At 44.1% G+C, this 16,363-nt stretch overlaps 1 protein-coding gene across 1 annotated transcript in view; it reads left to right on the top strand.

Annotated features, from left to right (window-relative positions):
* TTLL3 (tubulin tyrosine ligase like 3) overlaps nt 1-16,363 on the top strand; it is a 37,902-nt gene that overhangs the window by 518 nt on the left and 21,021 nt on the right. Inside the window, exons 2-5 of the mRNA XM_063121628.1 lie at nt 210-328; nt 6,719-6,830; nt 6,924-7,019; nt 7,790-7,960. Of these exons, the coding sequence (XP_062977698.1) occupies nt 210-328; nt 6,719-6,830; nt 6,924-7,019; nt 7,790-7,960 (498 nt within the window). The remainder of the gene's footprint in view (nt 1-209; nt 329-6,718; nt 6,831-6,923; nt 7,020-7,789; nt 7,961-16,363) is intronic.

The raw sequence follows: 16,363 nt of genomic DNA, 5'->3' as shown, positions 1-16,363 counted from the left end.
GAAGGGCAGCCATGTTAGTCTGCAACAGAGTGTTATGGCACCTCAACATTAAGATGCTGCAAGACTTGTACTGCGGTCAGTGACCCAGTACTCTAGTAGATTTATGTGGAAAGGAGGATGCTGCTGATGTCATGGGCCATGTTCAGGGTATGTTGTCTCAGGGGCCTAGAGGGTTTGTGATGCCTCATATCTTGCCTCCTTCGTTACAGACTGCCACCCTCCGCCCCTATCTCAATGCAGTGCGTGCCACCCTGCAAGCCGCCTTGTGCCTGGAGAATTTCTCGTCTCAGGTGGTGGAGCGGCACAACAAACCCGAGGTGGAAGTCAGGTGTGTGGGGGCTGGGGAAGAATAAGGTTGTGTCAGTTTTTCTTGGGGAAGAGGAAAGCTTTCTTGTGGACTTGTCAATTTGTGGATATATTTTTTTCAGAGGGTGATGAATTACAGTAAACAGTAGGTAGTTAAAAGGTAATTGATAGCAAAGACCTTGAAAGATGTGGGAAAGAATCATTGCAGAAGCAGAATCAACAGGTGGTGGGGTAAAAATGATAGGGAAGTGGGAAAATGGCAAGAGGAGATATGAGAGGATGAATGGGATGGCATGAGGGTTGCCATGGGGATCAGAAAGAGGGAGTGTCCTGACTCCAAAGTGAAATAATATTTTTTGGGGGGTAGGGTTGTGGTGGGAAAGACATCTATGCATCTTTTTCAACTTATCCACCTTGTCCAAGGTTTCCATAGCATTTCTGTGTTGACACAAGTGTTCATCTTGATCTTCCAAAGATTTTCTCTTAAATCTTTTGCTCTAGGTATTTCTTCCTTTATCACAATTTGTCCCAATTGCCACAGCAAATGTGGGCTTCAAGCTTCTCAATTTTTCCACTTCTTTTTATTGTTTCCATTCATTCCACCTCATTTTTGTGATTTCAGTAGTATTGTACCAAATATACGTGGCTCAGGTATTATTCCATCCTAATATGGATGCTGTTGCTATGATGCATCTGGGCATTGGGTTTTTCCTTTTTGCCTGGTGACTCATGCAGCTGTTTAATTCCAGATCAGAGGTTCTCAAATAGGCTTTTTAGCTGTATTTATTTATTTATTTTATTTCTATACCGCCCAATAGCCGAAGCTCTCTGGGCGGTTCATAGTGTGCATAGTATGCATAGTGACTGCAGATGTGCAATGATGCCAATTTCTGCATGTTTACACTGCTCAAACTTCAGTTTAAAACAAAAATGAGCAAAATTGGTCCTGTAGATCTTGAGTGATAAACCTTACACTACTGCATTCTTATATAAGATTCACCTTTCAAAATAGGCTTGGATTCAAAGACTGCACATGAAGCTCCTGTGCTGTACTGAGGCATTTAAAGAACTCTTTTCCTTTTGCAGCCCTCCAAAAGTTGCCCCAGGAAGTTGTAAAATGGATCACTAGTGATCCTCACCCCTGAATGGGCCACCACTAGCCTGCCATGGCGTACTTTGTTGTAGTGGATTTGGGGGGATGACAAAGCAAAGACCGTCAAACAGGAGGTAGTGCCAAGGGAAGGCGGGGGACAGTCAGAAGCGTTTTGACATCTTCCCATTGCTTTCCAACTGGAAAGTTTACTTTGTCCCTGTCTTGCCACTGAGGGAAAACTGCAACTGTTCAGATACCCATGGCCACTCTGGCAATCCTCCTGCCCTCTCACTTGAGGGTTTCCCTTGCCTTCTGACAGGGGCTCAGCCCCCACAGCTAGAGAAACATTGTGATAGAAATCAGTGGTGTAAATACCACTCTATTGTATTTAGAATGGGAAAGAAACTGCATGGAGTGAGGGCTAAATGTGCCTGCTTATCTCATAGTAGAAGATAATTGTGTGTCACCCCCTCCCACCACCCCCATCAGTGACTCTCCCGCTGCTGCTTCCTTTGCCTTGCTTTTACTGAAGCTGCCTTCATAATGGAGGGGTTGTGGTTCAGTGGTAGAGCACCTGCATTGTATGCATAAAGTCCCAGGTTCAATTTCTGGCTTCTCTAAGTAGGGCTGGTAAAGCTCCTGCCTGAAACCCTGGAGAGGGTCAGTGTTGACAATACTGGGCTAGATGGACCAAGGGTCTGACTCAGTGTAAAGCAGCTTGCCGTGTTCCCCACTTCTGTCTCCATCCCTTGGTTGCTGTAGATGGACTTTGATCTGAACCTCCCTGGTCCCCACAACAGTCATCTTGTTCTGTCCTCCTCCCTCCATGTGCTTCCTCTTCTGTTTCTTTTCTCAGGTCATGGTGTCTCTTTACCCCTCATTTCCTTTTATTCTAATGTTTGGCTGAATATATTAAGAACATAATATATATGTTCCTTATTAAGTCCATTTGTCCATCTAGCCCAATATTGTCAACATTGACTGGCAGCAGCAATCTAGGGTTTCAGGCAGAATTCACACACACACACACCCAGACCTACCTGAAGATATGCCAGGGACTGAACTCTTGGGACCTTCTGCATGCCAAGCATGTGCTCTACCATGGAGCTATGCCCCCCCTTCTGTTTTTACCCCTTCTTTCAAAGTGAGATTGTGGCTTTGTCCTTAATCTTTCTGCCTGAGCAGAGGATTGAAAACAGTGTTCCATATGGCAAATGAGTGTCAACTGCAAATATGGTAGATGATGTGTATTTAAACTTCAAAGAAGCTTTTGATTACGTCCTCACCAAAGCTCCTAAATAAAATTAGCAGTCATGGGAAGGTCTTCTTATGGACTAGTAACTGTTGAAAGAACAGGAATCATAAGATAAGAATAAAAATACACAGGTTTTGCTATGAAGGATGAACAGAGACACGGTGAACAGAGAGATGGATGGCATCAAGTTATTCAGCATGTCAAAAGCCCAAGCAAAAAAGTTTCAAAAGGATCTCTCCAGATTGAATGAAAGGCAACCAAAAGGCAAATGAGATTCAGCATAAATAAGTATAAACTGAGAGCCATTCATGAAAAAAACAAAACCAATGTTACATATACACTGATGAGGTCTGACCAGGCAGTGTCTAAACAGGAAAGAGACCTTGGGGTCATGAGTGGTTAGGTCAGTGAAAATATCATCACAATAGGGTTACACTCCCCCTGAAAGACTGTGTTCGCAGATTGGGGGTGCTTCTGGATCCGTCGCTCCAAAGGACAGCCCTGTTAGATGCGACGGCCAGGAGTGCCTACTATCAGCTTCAGCTGATACGCCAGCTGTGCCCCTTCCTAGAGTTGGAAGACCTAAAGACGGTAGTACACGCACTGGTAACTTTGAGGCTTGACTTCTGCAATGTACTCTACATAGGGCTACCTCTGTGCCTAGTCCGGAAACTTCAATTAGTCCAAAATATGGCAGCCAGGCTGGTCACTGGTACACCTAGAGGTGACCACATAACACCAGTTTTAAAATCTCTTCACTGGCTGCCGATTAGTTTCCGGGCGAAGTACAAACTGTTGATTATTACCTTTAAAGCTCTACATGGTTTGGGTCCAGGCTACTTGCAGGATCACCTTCTCCCATACAATCCGCCGCACACACTTGGGTCCTCTGGGAAGAATCTACTTCAGCTAGCAAAAACTAGATTAACAACTGTTACCCAGAGGACCTTTTCTTCTGCTGCCCCCAGATTGTGGAATGGCCTGCCGGAGGAGATTCGTCAACTAGGCAGTCTTTTAGAGTTTAAAAAAGCAATAAAGACTGATTTATTCCAGCAGGCCTATCCAGTGAAATTTTAGAATGTTTTAAGGATGTTTTAATCATGTGTGGTATGTTTTTAATCACTTTTTAACGTGTATTTTATATCATGTTTTTATACTGTTTGTATTATACTTTGAATGGTTTTAGTTTTTGTGAACCACCCAGGGAGCTTCAGCTATTGGGTGGTATAAAAATGTAATAAATAAATAATAAATAAATAAAATAATAATAGGTCAGTGAAAATAACAATATCTAGCAAATTTCATGCTAGATATTGTATTAGCAAAAGGATTGAAAATCAGGCAGTCAGTATATCATAATGGTTTTATGGTGTTGCCACATTTGGAATACTGTGTGGTCCTGTTTACCCCATCTCAGAAAGGATATTGCAAAATTGGAAAAGATGCAGAAAGGGATGACCAAAATATTCAAGTGATTGTGGCACACTCCATATGATGAAAGGCAAAAGTGTTTGGGCCTTTTTTTAGTTTAGAGTGAGAAAAGGTTACTAAGGGGAGATGTGACAGTGGTTTATAAAATGATGCATGGTGTGAAGTAAGTGGATAGAGAGAAGCTTTTTCCCCTCTCCCAAAATATTAGATTGTGGGATGAACAAGTGACACTAATTGGCAGTAGATTCAGGAAAGAAAAGGAAGCACTTCACACAATGTACAATTACTTTATGAACTAACTGTCACAAGATGTCTTGATTGCTGCTGGTATTAAAGGAGGGGGATTAGACATATTCAGGGAGAGCTGATCTGTCATTAGACAGTGATGGATAAGCAGAACTTTAACGTTTAGTGGCAGTATACTAGTGAGCAACAGTAGCGATGGGAGAAAGTGTGGTTCATAGTAAAAGATGACGAAGATGATGATGATGATGATGATAATAATAATGTCTTCATGCCCTGCTGTGGGCTTTCCAGAGGTATCTAGCTGGCCACCTTGCAAAACAGTAGTCTACTTTCTGAATCACTCCTGCTTTAGAGCCTTCGTAGAGTTGATTTGCTTGCATACTATTTCTCAAATTGCTATATTACAATAGTTTTATAGTCCCTCTGCAAGGGAAATCCCTACTGTGCCCCTTTCTCAGGCATGTTCAAAGTCTTGACTGCAGCGTTTTTAGAAAAGTTTGTGCAGTCAGGAACAGGGTGTGCTGTTCTTCCAACATTTGTTTATTAAGATAATCTCTTTGTAGAAAATGCATCTCCATATGTAGGAGTTTATAATAGTTGGAATAACTGAAGACAATTTAGGAACTTCATCAGATTTTATATATTTAATTTGCATGTTTTGCACAACTGTGGACTTTGGTATGTTGATTGTTTTTGCAGAACTTGATATTAAGGTTCACTTGTGAAGGGTTATTGACGGTGGGGGGTTTAGGTGTGTATGGGCAGGAAAACCAGTTGGGGAGTGGAGAAGGCAAGCAGTTAGTCTACTCCCTGACCAATGGAAAACTTCTTCAGACTCTGTTTTCTATCTCTCTAATAGAAACTGTTTATTTAGCTTAAAGGTTCTTCATCATGAGAGCTAGAAACCTTTCTTAAATGAAAGCTTCTCAAGTATTATGTTTTGAGATCATATTTAAAGCTATAGCAAGTCCCGGGAAATCTGCATAGGTGATACATGGATAAAAATGCATTGGTTTATGTTTTTATATGCTCTCGCGCAAAGATAGAGGCTTGTAAGAAGTAGATTTTTAAACCCATTTGAAACTGTGAAAAGGAAGCCGCATAACTCCCAACTGTCAAGAGTGTGTACACGTATTTCCCTACCTGAAATGTTATTGAATCATGTCAGTAACAAGCCTAGAGCAATATTTAAATAGGGTCTCAATGGTAAAGCAAATTGGTAATCTCACGAAGCAGAAATGACTAATGCACTGTGATTCACATGGGTGTGTTAGCTGGCCTCCAATGCTCAATGGTGATATCAGAGAATTTGTTCCTGTCCTGCAAGCTCCTGGTATACATTTTTCTATCCCTGTCCTAACAACAACTGTGTGGTATGTCAGTATTCTACAGGCAGGATACTATGGTGAGCTGTGACAAGCTAAAGCCACCCGGTTAGTCTGGACCAGATGAGCAGGAGACTGAAATGTGGCATCCCAAGTCTAACACTCCTATCCACTGTATCGCATTGGTGCATTTTTGGGTTTTAAGGTGCATTGTTCCTCCCTTTTGCAAATACTGGGATAAAGACTGAGATTAGTTACATGGTTCTTCCCTACTGCTGCTTACTAAGCCCAGTAACTTTTGTATGAGCTGAAGATACATCTATGCATGTACAGAAAGAAGTGCCTCCTGGTCTGGCTAGCACTAAAAAAACGCATGCCTGCCACTGCCAAACTACAGCTCTTTAGTTTTTTAGCTAGTTCAAGGGGCAGCCAGATTATAGAGCGGATGGAGCTATAGACATGGAGTTCTTCACAGAAGAAAGTCAATATTGACCAAGGGCTGTGAATTAAACATTTTGGAGAGGAAACTTCTGTCAGGATACTTGGTGCAGAGAGTATGAGCTGCTAGTTCTGGTTTTGTTCATGTGGATGTACTATTTAAATGCTTCTGGTCAAGTAATTAAATTAATCCCTCATACAACACCTCCTTTGGGCAGGGATAGTTCAACTATGGAATTTGCTGCCCCAAGATGTAGTGATTAGACTTATTCATGGAGGATGAGGCTATTGATGGCTGCTAGTCATTTTGACTATAGGCTACCACCAGTATCAGAGGCGGTATGCCTCTGTATGCCAGTTGCTGGGGAACATGAGTGGCAGGATGCTGGTGCGATCATGTCCTGGGCTTCCCAGAGGCATCTATTCACTTTGAGGACAGAATGGTGGATTTGATAGGCCTTCGGAATGATCCAACACAACCCTTCTGATATTATGTTCTTAACTTTGAGGAGCTTGTATTTAGGAATACAAGTTCAGTAGATTGAGTGTGTTATGTTATACTGGAAGCCCCTCTGCATTTCCTGGATCTCTGATATAGATATGTTTGTCTCTGTGGGTTTGCAGAAGCAGCAAAGAGCTCCTGTTGCAGCCAGTGATCATCAGCCGAAATGAGAAAGAGAAAGTCCTAATTGAAGGGTCCATTAATTCTGTGCGAGTTAGCATTGCCGTGAAGCAGGTAAGCAAGCATGGGAGATGAGGGGTGGGTGGTGGTGGTCAATGCAACGCTCCCAGGAGAAAAGGTTGATGGGTGTTCCTTTCCCTTCTGCAGGCTGATGAGATTGAGAAAATCCTGTGTCACAAATTTATGCGTTTCATGATGATGAGAGCAGAGAACTTCTTCATTTTACGTCGGAAACCAGTTGAGGTGATGAGACTTGACCAGAGCTGCTGACACAGTGCAAGATGCTCCTTCTTTTGTTTTTGAGACAAAAAAAGGCAACATCTTACACAGGCTGACCTTTTGATAGCTGTTATGGGGGATATGCCACACAATAAGGAAGTAAGGCTTTTGTGGGCCTTTTATCTTTAAGGGATGTTTGATTAGCAGTAGTGACCTCCCTCCAGGCTAGTATTAGCAGTGAGCTAGCAATGAGTTTAGCACATAACAGAATTGATATGGCTCAAATGAGTAGTCTCAGCTCTCTTAGAGTACTCTTGTGTCAAGCCTGGTGAGTTTGAATAGGGTCCTACTAACTGGGTTAGTGTGAATGTTAACATGTTAGCTTTTGTGTTTGCTTCCAAATTGTGTTCTTATAAAATTGGTATATTCCTATAATTGGTAATGGTGAAGTATCAGCCGCTAAGTGCTGAACGCAACCAATAGGACTCTAGTGTGGGCTGTCTGTTCTGCTTTTTTTCCCTTTCAGTTGTTGGCTTTATTGACTGTAGCTAGTACAGACTGGCTTCAAATAATGCTATGCCAGAAACCCCAAACCATCTATCTATCTATCTATCTATCTATCTATCTATCTATCTCTGCAGATAATATCTCTTTTAGAAAGAAAGCCCCCCTCCTCCCAATTTTGCTAGGTATTTACCAAAAAGAGGTTGGATTAACATTATGCCCAGGCTAAGTAGGTGGCACAGTGGGTAGCCTTGGTTTACATGCTAATTATTTGCTGTCTTTTATCCCAGGGCTATGATATCAGCTTCCTGATCACAAACTTCCATACAGAGCAGATGTACAAGCACAAGCTGGTGGACTTTGTCATTCATTTCATGGAGGAAATTGACAAGGAAATCAGCGAGATGAAGCTGTCAGTCAATGCCAGGGCTCGCATTGTGGCGGAGGAGTTCCTCAAGAATGTAAGGGTCTCCTGGGCTCTACAGAAGCGATGCCCAGATACTATGCCAGAATTCAACAGTCAGTTGTGGGAAGTTTGTTGGCGGGTCATCAGAGTATCCGCATCACGTGTAGAAAGGAGACAGTGTAGTGTGGGGGGAGACTAGAATGAGAGGTGGCCATCATAGGAAGTCAGCATTAGAGATTAAAATGGAAAACCACGACCCAGGCACTGCATGCTGAATGTTTTCAGAGCCACCCTTTGTAATGTTGTCTGGGGGCATGGGAACCGTGACTTCAAATCCCTTCTCGACTGTGAGGCTCACCATGTAATCTTATGTGAGTAAGGAAAGATTACTTCCCTGTAACTGTGGTTCTTCAAATGGTTATCTGGATACTCATACATCTGGTGGGCCTGTGCAGAACATTCTAGGGCTAAGCTTTAGGTAGGAGGCCTGCTCCAACCCTTGCCAGTGCGTAAGCCCAAAGGGTGTGGCTCTTGCTCATCCAACTCACTTCCCAAGAAAGGCAAAGGGCAGGTAGAGAAGGTGGGCATGCTGTTACCTGATATGGGGGGGGGGGAGTATGGTGGATTGTGTGAGTACACAGATGACCACATGAATGAACCAGTTACATGTAAACAAACTCACTTCCTTCTTCATGGTCTCTATGATTCACACATATGGGTGATTAGCAAACCAACTTACCAGAAGCAGAGCAAGTGCATGGGTAAAGAGCAATGACAGGACAGCCTGAACAAAATTTGGCATCTGATCTGGCTTGTATGTCCAGCCTATAATAATGTATAAATTGTGCTGGGTGGATGTATTCTGGCAGGGAACCCCTGCAGAGAAAAGCAGCAGGTGAAGCTATGGCCTTAGTGGAGTAGCTATGGGCAGTAGTTGGTATGGTAGGCACACTAACTCATGAGCATGATTACGGTGGTCGCCAGGAGACTGGTGACTCTTGACACAAGTCATCTTAACACGTGAACAGTCCCTGTGTCTTTCATAGAGCTGCAGTGTGATCAAGATAAAACAGTATCACAGTGGATATCTAACAAGTGAAGGGAAACTTCAAGTGGCAATACAGGTTTATGGGGAAAGGTTGACAAGATGATACCTTGGTTAAGAAGAAACTATGAGACCATTTTGGGGAGGAAAGCCACTTTGTCCCTATGGAGGATGAGGTACATCAGCCCTTAGAATGCAGAGCTCACTGTGCAGATGTGACTCTAATAAAGAACACACTGTTCATCAGGAGTAGTCAGAAGGAGCATGTCTTCATTGGTTCAAATTGTTTGGTGGTCAGCCCACTGGAGACTACCAACAACTCCAAGGAGAGAGAGAGGCAGACAAGGGCAGGTGTAGGTTGAAGAGTTCTCTAGGAAATGCTTAACAGTAAGATGAGAAATGGTGGGGCTGTGAGAATCAGCTTATGAAATCCTGAAATGGCCACCAGGTAAATTTTAACAGATGAAGCAGCAAGGCTATCTGCTCAGAACAAGAGAGGAAATGGTAGAACGTAATGCAGCAGGATGTTCACCAGGCCTAGTCCCTGAGCAGGAGGAAAAAGTCTACTTTGCCTGATGGGACAAAATGAGTGGCCTTCTTATGGTTATGACCTCTGGGAGGAGAGGAGCCAAAGGTGTATAGAAGAGAGCCTGTCCAAGAGTGGAGAAAGGCATCTCCAAGGGAGGTTGGCTCTTTGCCTCCCCTGTTGTTCCCTGTGCAGTGGTGGTGACTTCTTGGCTTTAGAATATTCTGGGCATGGATCTGCACAGGCACAAAAACCCCGTATGCGTGAGTCACAAAGAACCCAAAGAATTATTAATTTGTAGCTTCGTTACCACGCAGGGTCATTACAGAAAAACAGTGACCTAATTTGCTCAACAACCCAAATTTTGGCAGGCGCCGTCGTGATGTGAGAACTGTAAGTGCTATGGAAAATATTCAGAATTATATGCATTGGGGACGATTCTAGGGAAGGTTCCACTGAGAATCAAATAGATCCTTGTAGGTTTCTATGTTCCAAGAGATGTGAACTCAGTGATTTGTGCTATAAGGACCCAATGAAAATGGGGGGGGGGGGGAAGGGAGATAGTAAGAGCTCCCAGGGCTTTAAAATGCCATCCTATGCATGTTTAGACATTTTCAAAGTTGTGGGATCGCTGTCTAAAATGCATAGGATTGCACACTAGGCTGTGTGTATGAAGGTTGCTTGTGCATGCCTCTGAGAAGTTTTAGTGCATCAGTTGGAATAATGGCTCTTTACATTAATATGTTCTCTTTTTTCCCTTTTTCCTTTCCCAGTTCTAGACCAAGGGCTGGAATCCACAGCTTTGCTTCCTCATTCTCTCTGCACAGCCACCTTGCTGGGGCTACAGAGAAGGCCGCAGCTCGGGAGTGAGATGAGAAGCAGCCTGACCTGCGGGGGCTGTCCCCGCTAAATGTACATCATGCTCGCCAGCATGCCCAGGGGTGGGGAGGGTGCTTTTTAATATTTTTGGAACAAAACTGTGCTTGTTTAAGACTCTGTCGACTTGATATCCTTTTTTTAAAAAAACAACTGATCACTTTCTGTAATTCGTCTATTTGAGTCTCCTAGTGGCCAAGGTCTTGTGGGGAAATTTGGGGGCGGTGGGTGGTGGATTTGGTTGCACTTGCAGCCCTCAGCAAGAGTTGCTGCTGGAGTTCCAGGTTGGCACTGTGCATGTAAACATAGCCTCTAATCGCTGACAGACAGCTGCCTTTCGCTCTGACATGGGGACCTAACAAATGAGGCCTGAAGCATTTCTGTCTTTGACTGAATTGGCGGCCGGTACTTGAGCCCTTATACACTGGGGTGTCTATATGATTACTATCTTGATCCACCTTCTTAACTGTATGTAGGAGTTGTGATTTTGCAGGCAAGCTGGCTGCTGAAGATGGCAACCCCCCCCCCCCGCCCCCCGTGCCAAGTCATTCCAACCTCTGGAGAGATTGCTCTCTCCATCCTGCCCCCCCCACAAGGAATCAGCGTATTCTGAGCACAGCACTGCCTCCTGTCCCTATTCCTTTCCATACCTGTGCCAGAGGGAGCTGTGATGGGAGGGGCCAGGCCGTGCAATGCAGTGCATCAGCAGAATGGGACGGAGCTGGAATCTGTAACTCTTGGTTCTTTTTGCTATGGCACTTGCTGTAACTTTCTTACTCTTCCCTATCATTAAAGCCTTTTTTTCTTGCCTCATGACATAAGGGTGCTTGCATGGTTTCTGTGTGGTGGGCTATGGCCTCCATGCTCCATCTTGCTACATGGCCTTGCCTGGGAAGTGTTTTGAATTTCTTGTGTCCCAGCAGCTAGGATTGGCTGATCTTCTGTATTTGCCACAAAGGATTTTTTTTCAAAGTAACTGGCATATTGTGGTTCACTTCTATATTGTCATGGAAAGTAGGCTGCTATGGGCTTATTTGCACTCCATTCACCAGTATTCATACATTGAAACATTACAAATACATGCCTTTTAACCACCTCTATGCTCCTTACAAAGAACAACATGTTCTGTGAAGTTATGAGCTATTCCAGAATTCTGTATTCTTTCTAGAGAACAAGAAACCCTCCACAAGCTTGCTCCATGTTTTCCTAAAGTTCGCATATAAAAATTGTCTGCGCTCCTTTTATTAGCTCCCAGTGGTACAGTAGGTATCAAGTTAATTATTTTGCTTATATCCCATCTTCCCCTCAAAGAAGTCAAGGCAGCGTACATGTGTTGACAATTGGGTAAAATGAAAGAGCTGCTTGCATAGTACAACATTGTTTTCTTAATGCCAAAACATCAGTTGTTAAATCCTGTGCTCGAAGCTGATTCATCCTCAGATTAAAGTAAGCAAAATATCCCTTGCCTCAAAGCATTAAAGTCTCTGAATGGCAAAGAGTTGGTCTTCCCTTCCTCCCTTTTGAAGAAGAAAGGAGTGCATAAATACACAATTCCACTTCGGTTTCTTCACCCAAGCAAGTCCTCTGCTCTCTTGACAAATTGTCAAGCTGTGGTTTAGACAATTCCTTTCTTAAGCAGAAGTAGTCTTGCTAGTTCCTCAACCTCAGCTTCTCCTGCTGTGGGTGAGAAACGGTTGAGCTGTAATCTATAAATAAATGTGAGGGCTACTTCCTACTGCCTGATATATTGGTGGCAAAAGAAATCCTCGTGCTATACATCATACACAATATGTTTCCTACATTATGATTAGGGAGGGAGAAAGTTGAAACGATTCTGAGGCAAGCAGTGAGAAATGGAGGATCTGCCCACTACAGCAAAAGACCTATAGCAATCAAACTGCAGAACCGTCTGAATGTGATAAGCGACACAAGGCCCTAAGGAGATCGTGTTGAGTGGGCAAATATATTTGTGAGGGTGGGGAGATGCGTTGCTGTTATGGTTTCTGGGATGGAGGCCCAGATAAACATATAAGATGCTAAATCGTCTGTGTCATTGTCAAGGGAAAGAGACATGGGCTGTCGTTGACTTTAATTGCAGTCTGTTGCTAATGAGGCTCCATACCTCATGCCTCTGGCAATTTCAATGTAATTCACCTGGTGCCACTTGGATATAACACCCTGCTACTGCTGAGAAGTTCCAAGTTTATCTAGCTGGTTTTGTGAGGGGCTTTATTTCTGATGCAGTTGGCCCCCTGCTGTGCACAATCCAAAATTCTGGCAGTATACACTCCATATAATCTGGAGAAAGTTAAAAACATGAAGGTATTACCACATAATTTTGGCATAATGATGGCTGGCATCTTGTTGCCCTTCTTAGCCATTGCTAGATGGTGTGCAATCCTTTGGAAGCAAACTGCTGGAAGGATAGAACAGAAGTCTGTTATGTGAAGTGGTTCTGGTATTCTTTGATGTCACAGGTGAGATATCTTGAACATTCTCTGGGAATTCTGTGTGGTTGGCTCTACAATGCCATTCACCCTCACTTCCAAGGTAGGCCTCAATTTCAGGGGGCTTGTTTGGTTCTGAGCCACAAATCCTCCCACTGAGCCCCACTTGGGCTTCATACACTTGCAATCTGAAGTAAACTCTGTGGGGTTGTTGGAATCCATGCTTGCATTGTTAAGTGTCCACTTGGGCCTGTCTATCCCTGACTGCACTTTGAGCATGGGGGTGAACCAAAAATGTGAATAATCTATCAGAGGTAGCAGTGAGACAGCATGATAAGCCACATCTAAGGTAAATGAGGGCTAGTGTGTCCCTTTTGGTTATTTATTAAAAGATTTACATCCCATCCTTCTGGTTTAAAAGCATCATTCAGAGTGGCTTAGAACATTTAACAATTACAATTCATTAAAAAAAAACATAAAACAAGAAAAGGAGATGGGGTTGGCATAAAAATATCTGCCACATACTGCAAAAGACAGTGGAAAGAAATATTCTTCAGTTACCTGCAAAAAATAACAAGGGACGGGATCAACTGCACTTTAAAAGGCAACATGTTGCAACATCTGGGTGCAGCCACTGAAAAGGTCCTGCCTGCCTTACCCCATTCAAATATGCTTCCATCCCAGATGGTCAGTGCCTGTGTGCCCCCTTAGCTGTGCTGTGGGAGACACTTGTACTTACAATGTTAAGATTTGTGCTGTTTATTAACATGTTTGCCTTTGTGCCCTTCTCCAAAAGCCTCATTCCCCCTTCTCTTGATCCTTATCCCTGATAAGAAGTTTGTTACCTGCAAGTTTAGCTTCTTCATAAAACTCACACTCAGTGCCAAGTTACCAAGTGCCCGGGGTCGTCCCCCCCCCCGCCCCTACCATTGCTCACATCACTTGAGACCTTGGATGACTTCATTTCTCCCTCCTGTCAGCCAGACATGTGGTCACCCATAGGAAAGCCAGCGGTTAAAATTGGGCTGCGTATGCAACCCTGGTACAAGAGGGCAAAGAAGAATACGGTGTGTGCAAGTGAGTGAAAGATAGAAAGTGAAAAGAAGCTTGCATTTGGTGAGGAGGGATTTGCTCCCCACATTTCTCTACTGTCAACATGCATCCCTGCTGTGATTCTATGACACCATCCATGTTCAAGCAGATGCTATGAGCCAGCAGTATAAAGAGACGTGCAGCACCTTTTAATTTTTCTTCTTTGGGGGCGTGGGGGAGGAATATTTTTGGGATTTCTAGAGTTATAATGGTGGCAATATCTATTCCCCCCCTCCCCACCGCTCCCCGAAAGCCCTGTAAAATGCTTCTGTTGCTTCAGGACATAATCCGTTCTGTCAAAAAAAATATTTTAAAAATCCCTTTATAAATTGGGGGTGCGGAAGGAGGCGAAGCAAGCCTCGCCAGCAGCCACATGCTGGCTCTCCCTGGTTTCCATAGAGACACCAAACAGCCGTCTGGGAGGTTGTGAGGAGGAGCTGGGCCCGCGCAGGCGGGGATGGGATACTTCTTCGGATGTATCCGGGGCTTGAGGGGAAGGGGTTGGGTGCAGGGCCGTCACGGGTGCTTCTGGGAGCTGAGGCACAGGCAGAAGAAGTCCCACTCCCACCCCCATGGAAAGGATTGCTGCTTGCCGAGGCTGGAGCCTGCCCGGAAGCCCCGTCTCCTCATAGCGCTCTGTGATTGGTGTGAGAGAAACGCCCTTTGCACGCGCTCAGAGGCGCTCTCTCTCCTCTTTGTCATGCTTCCGTACGTTTCAGCGCCGAGTCCTGGCTCAAAGCCTTGTTTGTGTGGGATGGGTGGTGGTGGGGTGTTTATGTGGAAACGTTGCATTTGTTCTGGGGTTATGTGGGGAGGGGAGCAGAAAAGCAGTTTAGGTTTGTGGGAATTGTTTGTTTCGGTCTGTGAAGAGGAAAGTAACATTAGATTGTAAGCCTATGCGGCAGGGTCTTGCTATTTACTGTTTTACTCTGTACAGCACCATGTACATTGATGGTGCTATATAAATAAATAATAATAATAATAATAATAATAATAATAATAATAATAATTTAGCCTAAGTGAGGTGTGTGTGTGTGTGTGTGTGTGTATGGCACTGGTGTGTGTGTGTGTATGTATGTGTACATTGGTGTCATTAAACAGTGCTTAATTAATGAATATTAAGAGGCTGGCCCCAGGCTCAAATCTTTTTGGAAACCATCCTCTACTGCTTGCCTCCCACAACCTGGTGCCCTCCAGATGAGTTGGACTCCAACTCCAACCATCCTCCAACACATCTGGAGGGCACCTGTTTGGGGAAGGGTGATCTACCCTCACACATGCCTGGGGGCTCAGTGAAACCAAAGGCTCTCTTTTACTATGTTCCTAAAGGGAACCCATGTTGGTTTGCAAAACAACACAAAAGTGCGGGGGTGCTTTTGGGCCAGCTCAAATGTTACTGCTCCCACGTGAGCACTGCTGCAGAGCTTCCAGAAAAGCTCTCAGTGGCTAATGGTCCTGATAACTAAATAGAAACCCCCATGTTCTCTGCAGGAATAGTGCACGTTGTATTGAATGTAGAGGTCTCCTGAACTGCTAAAATCCCTTTTAATTTTCCTTTGTGGGAAAACTGCTAACTCCCGCGATTGTAGGGAATGAGCAGCAGCAGCAGCAAGCCGGCTGTTGTATGCTGCAGATGCCTTGACCATGACTCTGCTCTGTCCGAAACTCCTGTAAGGGATGCTGACATGGGGAGGGGGAATGGATTGGCTAGCCGCAAAAGTGAGATGTCACCTTGTCCCTCCCAGGTGGCTGTGCAGTGCGCCATGACTGACATACCTGTTCACTGTGAGTTGCTGTACAGGCAGAGGAGCTGGCACCAAGAATATGCAGGTGAATGGCTCTGAAGCTGCTTATCGTGTGGATAACTGAGTTTGCATTTCGCAGCCAGGAGAGCCAAGGTCCAAGTTTTGTGCAAACAACCATAGTATTTTTCATATGATTTTAAAAGGATTTGGGGTTCTTGACCATGATTTGGGGGAATGGAAAGAGGGAAGGATCTGGAGTTTGGGACTACATGTATTTGTAGGGAGCTATAAAAAGCTGGCCAAACTGATAAAGCCTCATCTTTCTGACCATTTGCAAGCCCTGCCCACTTCCTTTCTGGGAATTTTGATTTCGCCAGACTCTACCCATACACTTGCAAGCTTTTCTCCAGAGCTGGACACTTGTGGGCTTGTTAAAAATGAAAGCTAACTTTGCCAGGATGTGAAATACTCTGCTAAGCATCAGATTCTGTGCTTGTATCACAGCAGTACATGCTCAGCCCTGCCAGCTCAGTTTTTAAGTGGTTGATGTCACACATAAAATGATGGGCATGCTTGCTTTATATTCCAAAAACTGTCCATGTAACTTAACAGGTAGCAAAGAGCAGGCAAAGGCTATAATAGCCCAGGAAGCCTTTCCAAAGGATGTTGAGATGAGGTGACAGCCATATGAATGTAGATGCTTTGTGTGTTCTCTGTTTCTACCTTG

This window comes from Elgaria multicarinata, chromosome 3 (genome assembly GCF_023053635.1).
Source record: "Elgaria multicarinata webbii isolate HBS135686 ecotype San Diego chromosome 3, rElgMul1.1.pri, whole genome shotgun sequence".
In the NCBI taxonomy this organism is placed as follows: Eukaryota; Metazoa; Chordata; class Lepidosauria; order Squamata; family Anguidae; genus Elgaria; species Elgaria multicarinata.
Note: the sequence above shows the minus strand (reverse complement) of the source record. Positions and strands in the feature narration are given on the sequence as shown.